The 16,651-nt window shown below is 33.4% G+C and overlaps 1 protein-coding gene across 4 annotated transcripts in view; it reads left to right on the top strand.

Annotated features, from left to right (window-relative positions):
- The window catches only part of POLK (DNA polymerase kappa), a 46,835-nt gene extending 31,046 nt beyond the window's left edge, over positions 1–15,789 (top strand). The window contains exons 6-14 of one of the 4 annotated variants that reach the window (XM_036280459.1): positions 1,494–1,733; positions 3,718–3,842; positions 5,530–5,696; positions 8,261–8,293; positions 9,796–9,892; positions 11,624–11,795; positions 13,424–14,374; positions 14,951–14,993; positions 15,173–15,789. In XM_036280459.1, coding sequence (XP_036136352.1) covers positions 1,494–1,733; positions 3,718–3,842; positions 5,530–5,696; positions 8,261–8,293; positions 9,796–9,892; positions 11,624–11,795; positions 13,424–14,374; positions 14,951–14,993; positions 15,173–15,251 — 1,907 coding nt within the window. In that variant the 3' untranslated portion in view covers positions 15,252–15,789. Of the gene's footprint in view, positions 1–1,493; positions 1,734–3,717; positions 3,843–5,529; positions 5,697–8,260; positions 8,294–9,795; positions 9,893–11,623; positions 11,796–13,423; positions 14,375–14,950; positions 14,994–15,172 lie in introns of those variants that run through there. The other 3 variants (XM_036280457.1, XM_036280458.1, XM_036280460.1) reach the window with 3 other exon arrangements.
- Positions 15,790–16,651: the final 862 nt, after the last annotated feature.

Consider the following 16,651-nt stretch of genomic DNA (forward strand, 5'->3'; position numbering starts at 1 on the left):
TTGTAGATGGCCTGGGAATTCAGATTTGGAAAAACATCTGTCTGTAACTTAATTTATACATTATACTTTAAAATTTGAAACGAATCAGGTGTTTGTCATATTATCTTTAGAAAATCTTGCTAAAAAGCCAAGTTCATTGTTAAAGTAATATGCATTGATGTGTGTCTTGAAATTAGAAATTTAATTTTTGCTTCTGCATTTACCTTAATTTGGAAAACATTTGTATCTAATTAAATTATGAAATGGGATCAGAAAGCTCTGTTGTTAATCTTAGTTGTTATAAGTATATTTAAACTGCATTTCTTCTCCATTAAGCCTAGAAAGAAAGTCTTTAATGGATTTGTTCATGAGGACTTTTTTAGTACCAGTATAGATTTAAGTGTATTTTACAGTCCATTTGTGAAAAATGCAAATGAAATGAGGTAATAACCAGATTGATGTTTTTACTCTACTTTTTAATAATGTTAGTTTATAACCTATTGATAAAAATAAAAGCTTCTTTCCCTTAACCTTGGACGATGGTTAATCTGATCAGACATTAAGAATTTGGATATTTTAGTCCTGGCCGATTTGGCTCACTGGTTGGAGCATCGGCCTGCAGTCCCTAGAGACCCAGGTTCGGTTCCCACTAGGGGTGCGTGCCTCGGTTGTGGTTTGTCCCCAGCCCTGGTTGGTTGTGCTGGTGGCAGCCACTTGATGTGTCCCTTTTATGTTGATGTTTCTCTCTCTCTCTCTCTGTTCCTCTCTCTCCCTCCCACAAAAGAAAAAAAAAAAGCTAAAGAATTTGGATATTTTAATGGGTATGCATATGCAGATATATAGACTATATGTTTTAAAAACAGAATTTGTATATTTTAAAAAGTGTAGCACCCTGAAGTAATTTATATTTATTTTAAATATGCCTTTAGTAAAAGTGATGCTTTATGAACAGACAAGTCAAAATTAAAATCAACATTTGAAAGAAGAAAATTCAAATTATGTTAACATTTGAAAAGTTTCTTCCATGAATGAAGAAACTTTACGTCCCCCCCCCCTCTAAAAACAAAACTTATTTTTCAAGACTTTATTTTGGATTGCTTAATGCCTTTTGTCCTGATTACTAAATTCTATTTAAGAAAGTTATTTTTCCCCCTAGAGATGAATAAACAACAACAACAAAGCTTGCATTTTTTAAGAAAAAAGTAATGTGAATCCAAACCCAGTTCTGGGTTTCAATTAACTTAGGTAGAAAAGTTAGTGAATTTTACTTAGGATGTTTTCTTTTAAAATGTATACTATGGAAATGGGTAATATATTCTTTTTAAGAAAAACTTAGAATCGTTTTCTTTTTAAAACAGTTATAAGATATAAATGATGACATTTCTGATTTTGGTTCTTAGAAACAAAACTAAACTAGATTTACTTTGTCTTTAGAAAGAATATAGTGAAAGCTGACTTATGAAGTATATGCTTCTTAAAATGAAGATGAATTACTGTTCCTATTTATAATTTAGATAAACCAGGAAAGGAAGTTAATAAACTGAGTGAGCATGAACGATCCATCTCTCCATTACTTTTTGAAGATAGTCCTCCTGATTTGCAGCCTCCAGGAAATACTTCCCAGGTGAACAGTGAAGAACAAAATAATTCTCAAATACTTCAAAACTCAGTTGTTTTTGGAACATCCGCCGAGGAAGTGGTAAAGGAAATTCGTTTCAGAATTGAGCAAAAAACAACACTGACAGCCAGTGCAGGTACTTAAACAAGATATTGATGGCTACAATAGTTATAATTTTCAGACTGGCTAATTTGAATGTTATATTAGTAGTTTCTCATTATAAAGTATAGAGTAACATTTTACTTATCAATTCTTTATCAATTCTTTTATTCAACTTTTAAGAACTTAACCTATTTAGAATGCCTAGAACATATAGGTAAGTTGAAATTAAGCCAAAAAGCCTTTGAGCTCCAGGAAAAAACTATTATAAATCTCATGTAGCTTTTTTTTTTTTAAGCAAAAATATTTTTAAATTATTTTTAGACATAGTATAGTAGTTTTCCCCTGGAAGACTACAACCCTTCCAAGGATGCAGTGCAGGAGGGGCCCCAGATGGCTACGAGGCAGTGGACGAAAGAATAACCAACTAGCAACATAGCAATCTAGGACCATCCAATGAAGGGGAAAAGAGCTGTACATACATCGGTAACCCGTAGGGTAACACTGCTTAGCAAAGAGACTGATATTCATCCTAAGTACCCTAAGTTATCTTATAAAAGTCATGTTATGGTGAAGTTAGTCTTTTTTTTCTATGCCAAAGCATGAGAATAAGAATAAAATTTAAAACCAAAGAACTTACATGCATAACCAGTGGACACAGACAATAGTGTGGGAAAAGGCGGGAGTGGGGAGGAGGGGGTCAATGGGGGAAAAATGAGGAACATCTGTAATACATTCTACATTCAACAATAAAGATTTTTTTAAAAAAGTAATAAAATTTAGGAAGATGTGTATAAACAATGAAATGAACTATATAATAATTATATTAGAATATTCCAATTTCAATTTATCTTAATCATTAAGAATCCTAGAAATTATAAAACACCTTTCTTAAAAGTAGTAATTTACTTTGTGAGTAACATAAAAATGATGCACACATTTCATTATCATTGTTTTAAATATACTACTACCCAGAATCTTTGATTTTTTTAAATGTGGATAATCTATACAAAGTACCTTTTTAAGAGTAAACATAGATTCTAGTTTACATTCTGGGTCATTTCTTTTTTTTCTTTTTTTTTTTTATCCTCACCAGAGGACATTTTTTCATTTTTTGTTCAGATAGAGTGGAAGGGAGAGAGAGAGAGAGAAACATCGACGTGAAAGGTACACATCGAGTGGCTGCCACCCACACGACCCAACCAGGGCCGGGGACAATCTGCAACCGAGGTACGTGCCCTTAGCGGGAACCGAACCCGGGTCTCTCTGGACCGCAGGCCGACGCTCTAACCGCTGAGCCAAACTGGCCAGGGTACATTCTGGGTCATTTCCATAAGATAGCCCTGTCTTTCTACTACAGATAATAAGTAAATTAGCAATATCGCTTAAATAAACTCAGAAATTACTCCTATACTTTAAAATACCATGGAGATTTAAATAGTCCTCATTTATGCTATAAAAATAAGTAACATAATTCTTTTTCCTAAAACCATAGGAAGCCCTGGAGAGATAGATCATAATCCACTGTTATTTTATTTATTTATTTATTTATTTATTTATTTATTTATTTATTTATTTATTTAACAAGGCATATAATTATGATTTATTGCTACTGTCTGAATATTCTCTTTCATAGATATGCATTTTTTTATTTAATGAATTTATTGGGCTAATAAAATTATATGGGTTTAAAGTGTACAATTCTATAATACATCATCTGTATTTTATATTGTGTGTTCACCACCCAAAGTCAAGTCTCTTTCCATCAACATTTATTGCCCCTTTATCCTTTTCTACCTCCCCTCTACCTTTTTCTTTCTAGTAATCTGTGACGATGAGGTTGTTTTGTTTGTTTGTATTTTGCTTCAATCCTTCACCTTCTTCACCCATTGTTATGTTTAAAGTAGCATTTCACATCATTTCAGATTTTTTGCACTTAACATTATTTTTTTATATTGCCATCACATATTTTAAAATTGTATATATTAACTTCTTTGAGTCATTTGTGTTCTTCTTTTAAGGCATTGCCCCAAATACAATGTTAGCAAAAGTATGCAGTGATAAGAATAAACCAAATGGACAATACCAAATTCTCCCCAATAGACAAGCCGTGATGGACTTCATCAAGGACTTACCCATTAGAAAGGTAAGATTGTATATAGCCCTGGCCGGTTTGGCTCAGCGGTTAGAGCGTCGGCCTGCGGTCCTGAGAGACCCGGGTTCGGTTCCCACTAAGGGCATGTACCTCGGTTGCAGTTTGTCCCCGGCCCTGGTTGGTTGTGCGGGTGGCAGCCACTCGATGTGTTCCTTTCACGTCGATGTTTCTCTCTCTCTCTCTGTTCCTCTCTCTCCCTCCCACTCTACCTGAACAAAAAAAAAAAAATGGAAAAATATCCTCGGGTGAGGATAAAAAAAAAAAAAAAGGTAAGATTGTATATAAAATTCATCGTGTGTGTGTGTGTGTGTGTGTGTGTGTGTGTGTGTATTCTGAGATCTGAAGAGATACTATTTAGGATGATAATAATTGTTATCTGTAAAATTTTAAAACAGTAGGTAACAAGCAAGAACTATAATGAATGATTGAATTTAGATTTGAAGAAATCTTTCTATTAAACCTTTAAAGTGAGGTTTAGGAATCTTGTTTGCTGAAAAGTTTTAAGAATGTAATAGATGAAAGACTTTTAAGTGTACCTCTAACAAGGAGAACAAGAATAAAAGAATACTGGTAAGAATCCTTTCAGCTGTAACTCAATATACAATCTTAGTTCTAAAGTACAGATTGCTGCCTGATTAATAGGTGTTACACTTCAAAGAGATTTAGAATTTTAATTGTTTTGACAAAAAATAAATCAAAACTCTTTACCATCTTTTAAATGGTAAAATGATCTCTTAGTTATAGGAAGGAGGGTATATTTTATTATTTTTAAAGCTTCTAGATTTTTCTGCATATATATGCTTTTTAAACAATAATTGTACTATATACTCTTTGATGTCCTAGGACTTGCTTTTCTCAATATAATGTATATAAGTGAATTTAAATAAAACATTTCTCAGTGCGCAGAGGAGAGGCTATATCAAAATATATAATGTATAATGATTACTGAATAGTTTAGTATGTAAGATGTAGCTATAAAGTAGTGTTTTCCAGTATGTTTTTTAAGGTATGAATGGGTGTTCTATAAAAAACGTTCTGGGCCCTGGCCGGTTTGGCTCAGCGGTTAGAGCATCGGCCTGCGGTCCAGAGAGACCCGGGTTCGGTTCCCGCTAAGGGCACGTACCTTGGTTGCAGTTTGTCCCCGGCCCTGGTTGGGTCGTGTGGGTGGCAGCCACTCGATGTGTCCCTTTCACATCGATGTTTCTCTCTCTCTCTCTTCCTCTCTCTCCCTCCCACTCTATCTGAACAAAAAAATGGAAAAATGTCCTCGGGTGAGGGAAAAACAAAAACAAAAACAAAAAAAAAACGTTCTGGGGTCAAATAACCTTGGAATCTACCACCCTTGTGAGTCACAATGATACTAGTATTTTAAAGATTCATAAGTCTGGCAGTGAAAAGTTCAACTTAAATTTGTTTATCCCACCATCCCTCAGGTTTGTCTGACCACAGAACTCTTTTTTTTCTTTTTAATGCTTTTAAAGTTTTCATGGAATTTTACATTTAAGTTTTCCATGGAATACTAGTTTAGGAAATATGGCCAAAAAGAAATTAAAAGAGTTCTCTTATAAAGATAGTCACATTATTCATGCCTTTTATTGATTATAAAAGATGTAATAAGATTATAATATCAGTTCTTAATTTTAAAATGTATTAATAATAAATATTGATTCTCTTCTAGGTTTCTGGAATAGGAAAAGTTACAGAGAAAATGTTAAAGGCTCTTGGAATTATTACTTGTACAGAACTCTACCAACAGAGGGCATTACTTTCTCTTCTTTTCTCTGAAACATCTTGGCATTATTTTCTTCGTATTTCTATGGGTCTAGGTTCAACACATCTGACAAGGTAGCCATATGTATATTCATTTTGCGTTTTCTTTATTTTTATTGTTGATGCTATTACAGATATCCCTATTTCCCCCACCCCTTTGTCCACTTCCACCCAGCCCCCACCATCCCTTTCCCTCTGGCCATCATCACACTGTTGTCTTTGTGGGCCATTCTGCTTTTTCTTTATCATTTGCTGAAATAACAGTTTTAAGCATTAAAATGGAGCCTATAAGAATAATATGTTTTGAAGTTATTTTAGGCTGGTTCAATTTGGAATATATAATTTTTAAATTATTCAAAAGATTGTATGTGGGAGAAAAGGGAAAGAGGAATAAAGAATCACTTCTAGGTTGTTGGTACAGCAATTGGATAGATGAACAAGAGGAATAAAAGGTACTTTCTTTTCTGAACCTGCCTTGTTCTTTGTTTAGAAGGTAAGAATACTGGAACACTGGTGGTCAGATTTTTGAGAAAAACAAGATGGCTTATATTCCAGCATTCACCTTTTAAGCGAGGAAATTTAATGATTCTTTGAAGCCTTCAAACTAAATTTATTTTATATATATATATTCCCCCCTTCCCCAAGAATTGTAAATGATTCATTCATTCAATACTGAGCACTTACTTTGTGTTAGGCACTGTTCTAGGCCCTAGGGATAGTAGCAGTAAACAAGACAAAGTCCAGCCTTCATGGAGTTTACAGACATGTGGGAGATAGAAAGTGACAAATAAATAAACAAATGAAGACCTGGCCGGTTTGGCTCAGCGGTTAGAGCGTCGGCCTGCAGTCCTGAGAGACCCAGGTTCGGTGTCCGCTAAGGGCGTGTACTTAGGTTGCAGTTTGTCCCCGGCCCTGGTTGGGTTGTATGGGTGGCAGCCACTTGATATACGTTGATGTTTCTCTCTCTCTCTCTTCCCCTCTCTCCCTCCCACTCTATGTGAACAAAAAGTGAAAAAATGTCCTTAGGTGAGGATAAAAATAAATAAACAAACAAACAAATGAAGAAAGTGAGGCAGAATGAGGACATAACAAATGACTTGGGGTTGTGTGGGGGTGGGAGGCAAGAATTGGGGTTGGCTGTGGTCAGCCAGAGAGAGAGAAGACCTAAAGGGGCCAGCTGATCTTGAAGAACAGCTAGCGGAGAAGCCCTGTGTTTTCTTTCTTGCCACTCTTTCATCTAGGTCTTAAAAAGAAGTATCCTAGAGCTAGAAGGGTACACTTTTGGAGGTGGCTGAAAGAAGGGACTAAAAGAATGGGAATTAACACAGCACTATTTTTATAGTTTTGTCATCGTTCTATCAACCTGCCCTCAAAATAACTCCTTATACAGTATTCTTATACTCACACTAAAGGAGTACAAGATTACTGAGGGAGCATATAAAATAAATTTTGTTAACAAACCTGCTAAACGTTACAGAGATTGTAAGACTGGTATTGTTTTCTTGTTTCCGTGCTTCTCAATCATTTGAGTCCACAGTTAGCTGACATTGATTTTGAATGGATATAATGAAAAATAAGAAAAAGACTTCATAGTACTATAAATAATCTAGTATTTTGAAGGTAATGGGAAATTAAACTTTCTCCTTTAATTCAAAATTAACCTCTTTTTATCTCCACAGTGCTTGAACACAATAGAATTCTTGATAAAACAGCACATAATAACCTGGGGTATTTAGAGATGTAGGTAATGGTTATTTTAAGTGAAATTCGTAGGTAATTTATAATATAAAATAGCAAACCTACCTTTCCTTCTGTCCACATTCTCTAAGTTCCCTACTGTGCTTTATTTTTAAATTTGTGGTACTTCTCCCCTTCTAACATATTCCACATTTACTTTTTATTCATTTATTTGTCTCCTCTCACTAAGATACAAGTTTCTTAGGGGCAGGCACTTGGTCTATTTTGTTCATAACTGTATCCCCAAAGCCTAGAACAGTGCTCCATTCATAACAGATTAATTAAATCTTTGGAAAATGAATAACCTTAATGTCATTTCAGCCTTTTGGTATCAACTGCTGCTATCAGAGCAGGTAGAATCCAGCCAAACCAGATGTTTTAGATTTCCAGTCTTCATCCTGTTGCTGTGTGCCAAATTTTGACTGAGGTTCTATAGAGTGGTTTAAATGAATAATGAATAGGCTATATAAGGGAGAGGTTAATGTACTAAGTGAAAAACTAGATAATTTATATTAAATTATTTAACATTTAATTATATCCTATAACTGCAAGCCATTACACTACCACCTGCTATTGGTTTCTATAAGTTGTGGTTTTGATATTCAGGCTTTTAATAGAAGCAATTCATAATATCAAACTATTTTAAAATTTGTTCTGTTCAATAGATACAGACTTGATTCATGACATGTGTAATCATAATAGCATCTTATCTATCTACATTATTTGGGTGATAGTTTTATTTTTGGATTTTAAAAACTTACTGTTTTTCATGATGTAAAAATTTGAGTCAAAAACATTGAAATGTCTAAAGAGTAATTGATATATTAAATCCTCATGGTTGACTAAAAGGAACTCAGTCTTTGAGAAAACAAATAAAAAAACTTTTTTTTTTTCATTTCAAGGGATGGAGACAGGAAAAGCATGAGTGTTGAGAGGTAATATTTTGATATTATTGTTCATAATTTATGCTGTTTTAAACTAATTTTTAATTTTTAGGACAGTATCACTGAAATTTAAAAATCAGTTTTCAAACCACAGAACAATTCTCAGCATGTCATACTCCTGAAGTAAATAGCTCAGTATAATGCTTTATCATCTTCAGTTGCTATGCCCTCAATGGAAAAAAAATTAACTGCAATTATTTTTTTAAATATTGGTTTGGTTCCTATTCAATGAAAAACAAGCATTAAGAAAAATTATACTGAGAGGTTATTTAGGAAATTTAAGAAGTGACGATGGAAATTCTTCCTAAAACTCTTCAAGTATTGGTGAATGAGCAGAGGTTCAAATAATAAGATATTGATGAAAGAGAGCTTACAGGTGATCTATTTCATTGGTTCCCAGTCTTATTTAGAAGTCAAATGAAATCTTGATAGAAACCTTATTGTTTTGGGAAATAGGTCACTGTTTGAAAAGTGCCCAAGTTCCACTGAGACATTTAAGAACCACTGACCTAGTAAGTACATGGTTGTGTTCAGAAAAGATGAATGACTTTTACAAGATGACACACTCAATAAATGACTGATAAAAACTGCTTTGAGGCTGTGATCTTAAATGTTTGAACATATTGCGAGTCTCCTTTATAATCTAAGAAATATAATCTAAGATTGAAAGTTCTCTGAAGTAGTATTTTTCACTGATCAGGTTGGCAAAGATTCTAACATATGCTATTGGCAAGACTATGGGAGTGAAAAAGCTGTAAACTCTAGGAGGGGATGTATTAATTTCTTATTGGTACTATAACAAATCATCACAAATTTAGTGGCTTAAAACAACACACATTTATTTTCTTATAGTTCTGAAGGTCAGAAGTCCTAATATTAAGGTGTTGGCCGGGGTGCATTCCTTCTAGAGGCTCCAGAGAGAATCCATTGATGTTTGTCTCTCTCTCTCTTTCCCCTCCTCTCCCTTCCCTTATCTCTCTAAAATCAATAAAAACATATCCTCAGCCCTGGCTGGTTTTGTCAGTGGTTAGAGTGTTGACCCATGGACCAAAGGGTTGCGGGTTTGATTCCAGTCAAGGGCACATAACTGGGTTGCAGGTTCAATCCCCGACCCCAGTCAGGGTCTTTCGGGCGGCAACCAATCGATGTGTCTCTCTCACATTGATGCCCTCCCCCTCTTCACTCTATCTAAAAATCAATGGGAAAATGTCCTCAGGCAAGAATTAACAGAAACACAAACAAACAAAAAATTCCTCAGGTGAGGATTTAAAAAAAAAAGTACCTTTGCTAATCAGTTTAACTAACTGATCTTCAATTATTGAGTAGATCTTGAATGTTTTTCACATAATTATATCTTAATTCATCTGAAACTTTATTCTTTACTGCAGAAAATATCATTATTGTTAAGCCATTTAGACATACTATATTATCATTCCTAAATTATCCTAAATTGTATTTTACTTTGTGCATCAAAATTATTTTTGTCTTTCTAGGACATTCAGTGAGATAAGTAAAGCAGAGGAACAGTACAGCTTGTGCCAGGAACTTTGCAGTGAACTTGCTCAAGATCTGCAGAAAGAAGGACTTAAGGTACTTTATTTTAAGGTGGTATTCTTAGTTTAAAAATTTTCTAGTAATAAAATGCACTTTAATGCAATACTTAGATTTTACATTTGAATAGAAAATGGGGAATGTCAGATAAGAGTATTCTCATCACCAGCTAAGAAATTTAATTCTGACCCTTATTTGAGACCTATGATGAGGTCATTCTGTGAAGAAGCAACTTATAGGGTGGAGTGGTTCCAATGTAACTCCAGAGGTGTTGATACTACCTTGGGGGTACATTCGAATAAGTTCAAAATCAGAGCTGTGTTGGTATTAGAGAATAAAGCAAAGGGGGAAGGATTTTCCTAGAACTGTATTTACATATTACAAACGTTTTTCCAATCACCCTGTAATGTTTTTCTCCTGTAGACAGTGATTTTCTAGAATAAGTATTTTGTTTCCAGGCTCTAATGCAGGTTGTTAAACACATGAGAACAAAATCTGGAAGGCTTTGAATTTTGAATTTTATAATTTTCACTCACAACAATCCATACTTAGTGTTCTTCTAACTCTCAAACCAAGAGTTATTACAAAATGTAATGGTGATAACCAGAGGGAAAGGTGAGGTGGGAGGAGGTAAAAGAGGGTAAAGGGGGGGGGTAAATGGTGATGGAAGGAGACTTGACTTGGGATGGTGAACACACAATACAATATATAGATGATGTATTATAGAACTGTACACCTGAAACCTATACAATTTTATTAATCAATGTCACCCCAATAAATTCAATAAAAATTCTTTAATGTTCAATGGATTGAACATTGGCCCATGGACTGAGAAGTTTCAGTTCAATTCACAGTCAGGGCATATGCCCAGGTTGCGGGCTCAACTCCTAGTAGGGAAGTGAGTCAATAAGTCTAATCCACTCTCACTACCTCTGGAGGTAGTAAAATATATATAAGTTACTGTTTTAACTTTCTTTTTTTTTATCCTCACCTGAGGACATTTTTTTTTCCATTTTTTGTTTAGATAGAGTGGGAAGGAGAGAGAGAGAGAGAAACATTGATGTGAAAGGGACACATCGAGTGGCCGCCACCCGCACGGCCAACCAGGGCCGGGGACAAACCGCAACCGAGATATGCGCTCTTTGCGGGAACTGAACCCAGGTCTCTCTGGACCACAGGCCGATGCTCCAACCACTGAGCCAAACCGGCCAGGGCTGCTTTAACCATTTTTAAGTGTACATTTCAGTGGCACTAATACATTCATACTGTGTAACCATCAACACTTGTCAATCTCCAGAAATTTTCATTATCCCAAACTCTATACCCGTTAAACAGTAACTGTAAAGGGAGTTCTTACATGTAAGTTATTTAGCATAGTATCTCTTGTATAATAGGCACTCAGTAAGTACAAGACCTTTTCACTGAGGCTCTGTAGAAAGATTTTTTTTTCCCTTCCTTTTTAGGTACTGCATTGACTTCTAAAAGAGGTTCATAAAAAAGAAAAACAGTTAACTTTGCCCTTTATATAAAAGCCTTTTTTAAAGATTCATTTGGAGAGGAGAGTAATAATTATTGGCTAAATGGGATTATTTTTATTACTTTTAGATTTCAGTTATTCTTCATGTCAATTTTATTACTATGTTTTAGAAATAATTGATTATACCTTCATATTATAAGTACATAAAGAGGGCTTTATGAATTTTTCTTATCTGTAAACTTTTTTCTAGAAGTTAGCAAGCCATATATAATAATGTATTCTGTTTATTATAGGGTAGAACTGTTACCATTAAGCTGAAGAATGTGAATTTTGAAGTAAAAACTCGTGCATCTACAGTTTCATCTGTTGTGTCTACTGCAGAAGAAATATTTGCTATTGCTAAAGAATTGCTAAGAACAGAAATTAATGCTGATTTTCCACATCCCTTGAAATTAAGACTCATGGGTATGACTTTTCTTTTGTTGCTTTTCCTTAAATCTGCTAGACTTTCTCAAAGAATCAACTTTGGAAATATTCTCACCTCCAATTTATTTCTTAAAATTGCTTAGGAATTTCTGCTAGTCTTAGACCCTGATACATGTGAAGCTATGGTTATTAGTTTAATTCCAGTAAGAACCAATTAAAGTTGTTCTTGTCCTTACAAATACTGAAATCCTTGGGGCTAGGTTTGTTTCAAATTTTTTAATTTTTCAGATTTTAGAAAGCATACTGAGTATGTTTTGGAATACTCCTTTGGGATCTGAGGAAGCACTGCATGATCAAACACATTAATATTTCTGTAGCTAAACAAAAAAATATTCACACTGAGTTGTAAAATCTCCAGAGAGCTTCGCATCAATTCAGTTATCAATTACCATATGTTGCTTACAATTATCAGGGCTTTATGGGTTTCAGAATTACAGGTGAGGGACTATGGCACTACAAAATGACATCTTTAACCACCACATGGTAAAAAACCACAACAACAACCACGTTTCTAAACACGGGTAAGAGAATGTTTATGGATAAGCACCCCAAATGCCAACTTAGTATACTACTAAGAGTGGGTCATTAGCCATACTTCTGTAAATGAAAGATAGCACATGCTGAGATCAGTTGAATAAAGTATGTTAACTAAAAAGAACTAAAGAATAGATGTTAATGGCAGCTCTATGCGTAATTGCTAAAACTGGGAAGCAACGAAAATGTCCCTCAGTAGTAGGTCAATGGAGACTCTGGTACATCCAGACAATAGAATATATTTAGCCCTAAAAGAAATGAGCTATCAAATCATGAAAAGACATGGAGGAACCTTAAGTGTATATTTTTAATTGAAAGAAACCAATTTGAAAAGCCTACATACTTTAGTATTCCAACCATATAACATTCTGGAAAAGATATGGAGACACTAAAAATATCAGTGGTTATCAAGGGTTGGCAGGGAGGGAGGAATGAACAGGCAGAACACTGAGGATTTTTAGGGCAGTAAAACTATTCTGTATGATGCTATAAGGGTAGATAAATATTATACATCTGTCAAAACCTGTAGAATGTATAACACCCAAAGTGAATCCTAATATAAACTATGGACTTTGAGTGATATGTTGTGTCAGTGTAGATTTATTGGTTGTAACTCTGGTGGGGGATGTTGATAGTGGAGGAGCCTGTATATGTGTGGGGGCAGGAGATATGGGAACTCTGTACTTACTGCTCAGTTTTGCTGTCAACCTAAAATTGCTCTAAAAAATAAAACCTATTAAAAAAAAGGAGCTAAAGTATCTATGTAGTTGATTCCAGTTAGTTACTTGGTATTTATTAAATGGTATTTATTGAAAGATCTGTATAATCATGCTAACTCCAATAGATACTTACTAATTAGTGATACCAGTTTTATAAAGGAGAGTATAAATTTCAACTCAAACTACCAGCTTTGGAAAAACATCCTTTAATTCAGAAAATATATAGTGTTGCTTATTATTTTTTTCTAAGCAGCCTTTTTTATATGTCACAACAGTGTTTGCAAAATGTTTTTTGAATTATGAGTGAATTCACTTTGTTGAATTTGAAATTGATTAATTGTTGTTTTAATTTAGGTGTGCGACTATCTAGTTTTCCCAATGAAGAAGATAAGAAACACCAACAACAGAGTATTGTTGGTTTCTTACAGGCTGGAAACCAAACCCTGTCAGCCACTGGGTGTATGGAGAAAACTGACAAAGATCAGTTTTTAAAACCTGTAGAAATTTCTGATAAGAAGAGTTTCTTTGATAAAAAACGATCGGAAAGGAAATGGAGCCACCAAGACACATTTAAATGTGAAACTATGAATAGGAAAGGTATACAGACATCACAATCATTCCAAGTTTTAAAGAAGAAAATGGGTGAGAATTTGGAAACATCAGAAAATTCAGATAACAATCAGATATTTACCTGTCCTGTTTGCTTTAGGGAGCAAGGAAGCATCAATCTGGAAGCTTTTAATAAACATGTAGATACATGTCTCGATGGACCTTCGATGAATGAAATATTCCCATGTTTACGTGCTTCCTCTACAGAAGTTAACAAGAAAGAAAATGTACATCATTCTTTTTCACTCTGTAAAAATCAGGATTATGAAACCCATCAGAATAATACAGAAGTCACGTCAGCAGATTGTGTCAAATTGGTAGAGACTACAGGTAATCCATCTAAAACAGAAAGTATAGATGCTTTAACTAATAAGCACAGCAAAGAGGAATGTTCTAGTCTTCCAAACACATCCTTTAATATTGAACACTGTCATCAGAATTCTTCTTGTATTGTTTCATTGGAAAATGAAGATGCCGGGTCATTGAGAAGGCAAGAACCCCTCCAGCCTTATTCACATGATGTGATAACAGGCCAGGCTCTAATTTGTCCTGTTTGTAACCTAGAACAAAAGACTTCAGATCTTACTCAGTTCAATGTGCATGTGGATATTTGCTTAAATAAAGGCATTATCCAGGAACTGAAAAAGGATAAAGTTAATCCAGTAAACCAACCCAAAGAAAGCACCAAAAGTACTGGTAAGTTTGCAGTTATTTTAAAGAGCTTGATTTTCTAGGAATGTTTTATTAAAATTGAGATCTTGTTAAACCTGAAACACATACTTTAAAGGGACAATTTGTGTATGTTGCCATTTAGGCGAATGTTAGTGTTAGTTACTTTTTTTATTAGAATGAACTGAAACCAGCAGATTTTAAATTTTGGGAAAACTTTGGTTTGGGCTTGATTTAGCACAGAGTGAACTAAAAGGTTTAGGGAGCTGAGTGATGTCATAAAAAAAATAGTTTCAGAGAACATTGTCAAGGCATAGTGGTAAATTAACAATAGTTACATTGCCAGAAAGCCTCTTTAACTTGGTTTTTTTTTTAGTAGTTCTGACTCTGGCCAATTTTTAAAAATAAAATTAAGTGTAATACTAATAAAATAATTATAAAGAAATTATTAATTTCTGGTATGCATAATATGAACTATGTAGTACTAAGGAACTTTTTATTATCTTTATATCAGTAAGCTTTAACTTTTTAAATTTTCACATAACCCTTTAATTATTTCTTATTATTCATTATGGAATTTCTTCATTTTTCTTCCTTCTAAAGGTAACTCAGGCAGAGTACAGAAGACTGTAACAAAACCCAAAAGGTATGGCTAATTTGAGCTCTGATAAAGCTAGCTATAAAATTCATATTTTGAGGTTGAATTTTTAGATGTTAAAATTTGCTTTACTACAAGTCAAATTTTGAAATATCAGTTATTTGTGAAATTATTTTTTAAAATATCTTCCTGCATTTTAATTGTTGTTGTTTTTTTTTTAATTCTAGGTCAGGATTGATGTACTCAGCATCAAAGAAAATAAAACCAAACAATCCCAGACACACCCTTGATATATTTTTTAAATGAACATTGAACATTTTATCATTAATTTTTAATTGAAACTTGTTTTTTATAATCACTGAAGCTATTCTTCCTCATTTTAAGTTTACAGATTCATTTAGTGAAAGGCCAATGCAGTAATCCCTCCCCAGTGGTATGTCCCTTACATGAATTTGGGATATATGTTAATTTGCTTCTGTATACTTTTTTGATACCATAAGAATTGCACTTAGAGGTATTTTTAAAATGAGAAATTAGGAATGGGATCAAGAAGTGATTTCTTTATTATGTTTTATAGTTAATATGAAACCGTATATATAAGGGCTCTCAGAGGTTTCCAGAAACCTTTTTTAGCATAAGAACTTTTCAGTACTTAACCATTTTGTTGTCACTGGTCTGCCATATTTGATCTTAATATCTTTTACAATTTTGTATATTTGTATTTTAGCTCCTAGTACCTTCAGATACCTCGTGAGCATTCATAATTCATATTTATTATGCATTCTATGTAGAATATTAGCTTAACAGAACTAGCATGAGTGGTTCTCTTCCTCAGGATAATAATATCACAGTATTATTTTGTGTTAAAAGAATGTTGCTTAACTATGATTATTCATTTGATTTTTTTAATTTAAATTTCTTCTTATGACTATGCACTTGGTCCACTTTAAAAAAATTTTAGTCTAAGATATAAGGTAATTATTTTCTTTTCTTTTGCTTTTATTTATTTATTTTATTATTATTATTTTTTATCAAGGTAATTATCTTCTTATCTAGGACTTTAGTAGTATTTTATTTCTGGCTGTTATGTTTGTACTCTACACAGATCTATAAAGAATAAATTGTACACTCTATTTTTATATAACCTTCTAGAGAAAAATGTATAATTCAAAAGATTAATGTGTATTACAATAGTTCATTTATCTTAGTTCTTACATCTGTCATGTTTTTATTAATATTTATGAAAGAAGACAAACTTAACAGTAAGTAGTTAGCTTAAGTAGTTGCTCCAGATAAGTTTGTGGCATCATTAAGAGTTTTTATTAGAAACAATTACTTAAGTGAAACATGAAGATGGTATTCATTTTGTACTTCTTTAAAGAACCAAATCTTTTGTTCTATTTTTGTTTTCTTTTTTTAAATTGAATTTAGAGAGAGAGAAAACATGGATTTGTTGTTCCACAACACAGTTGTTGTGCTATGTTCTTGATTGTGTGATTTACTTATGTAAATTCTATAAAAAATTAAGTTCCATGAGACACTGATTTAATGTATTGAAAAGTAGATAGCACCATATTTGTTCTCTGTCTTGCTTCAAGTTTATTTTTATTGTGTTTTCAACATTAAATACTAAATTATTTTCATTTAGATGATTTATGGAATGTTATTCAGTCATATTTAATAATTCAAAATAAAATTTTAAATAT

Source organism: Molossus molossus, unplaced genomic scaffold (genome assembly GCF_014108415.1).
Source record: "Molossus molossus isolate mMolMol1 unplaced genomic scaffold, mMolMol1.p scaffold_m16_p_3, whole genome shotgun sequence".
NCBI classification, from domain to species: Eukaryota; Metazoa; Chordata; class Mammalia; order Chiroptera; family Molossidae; genus Molossus; species Molossus molossus.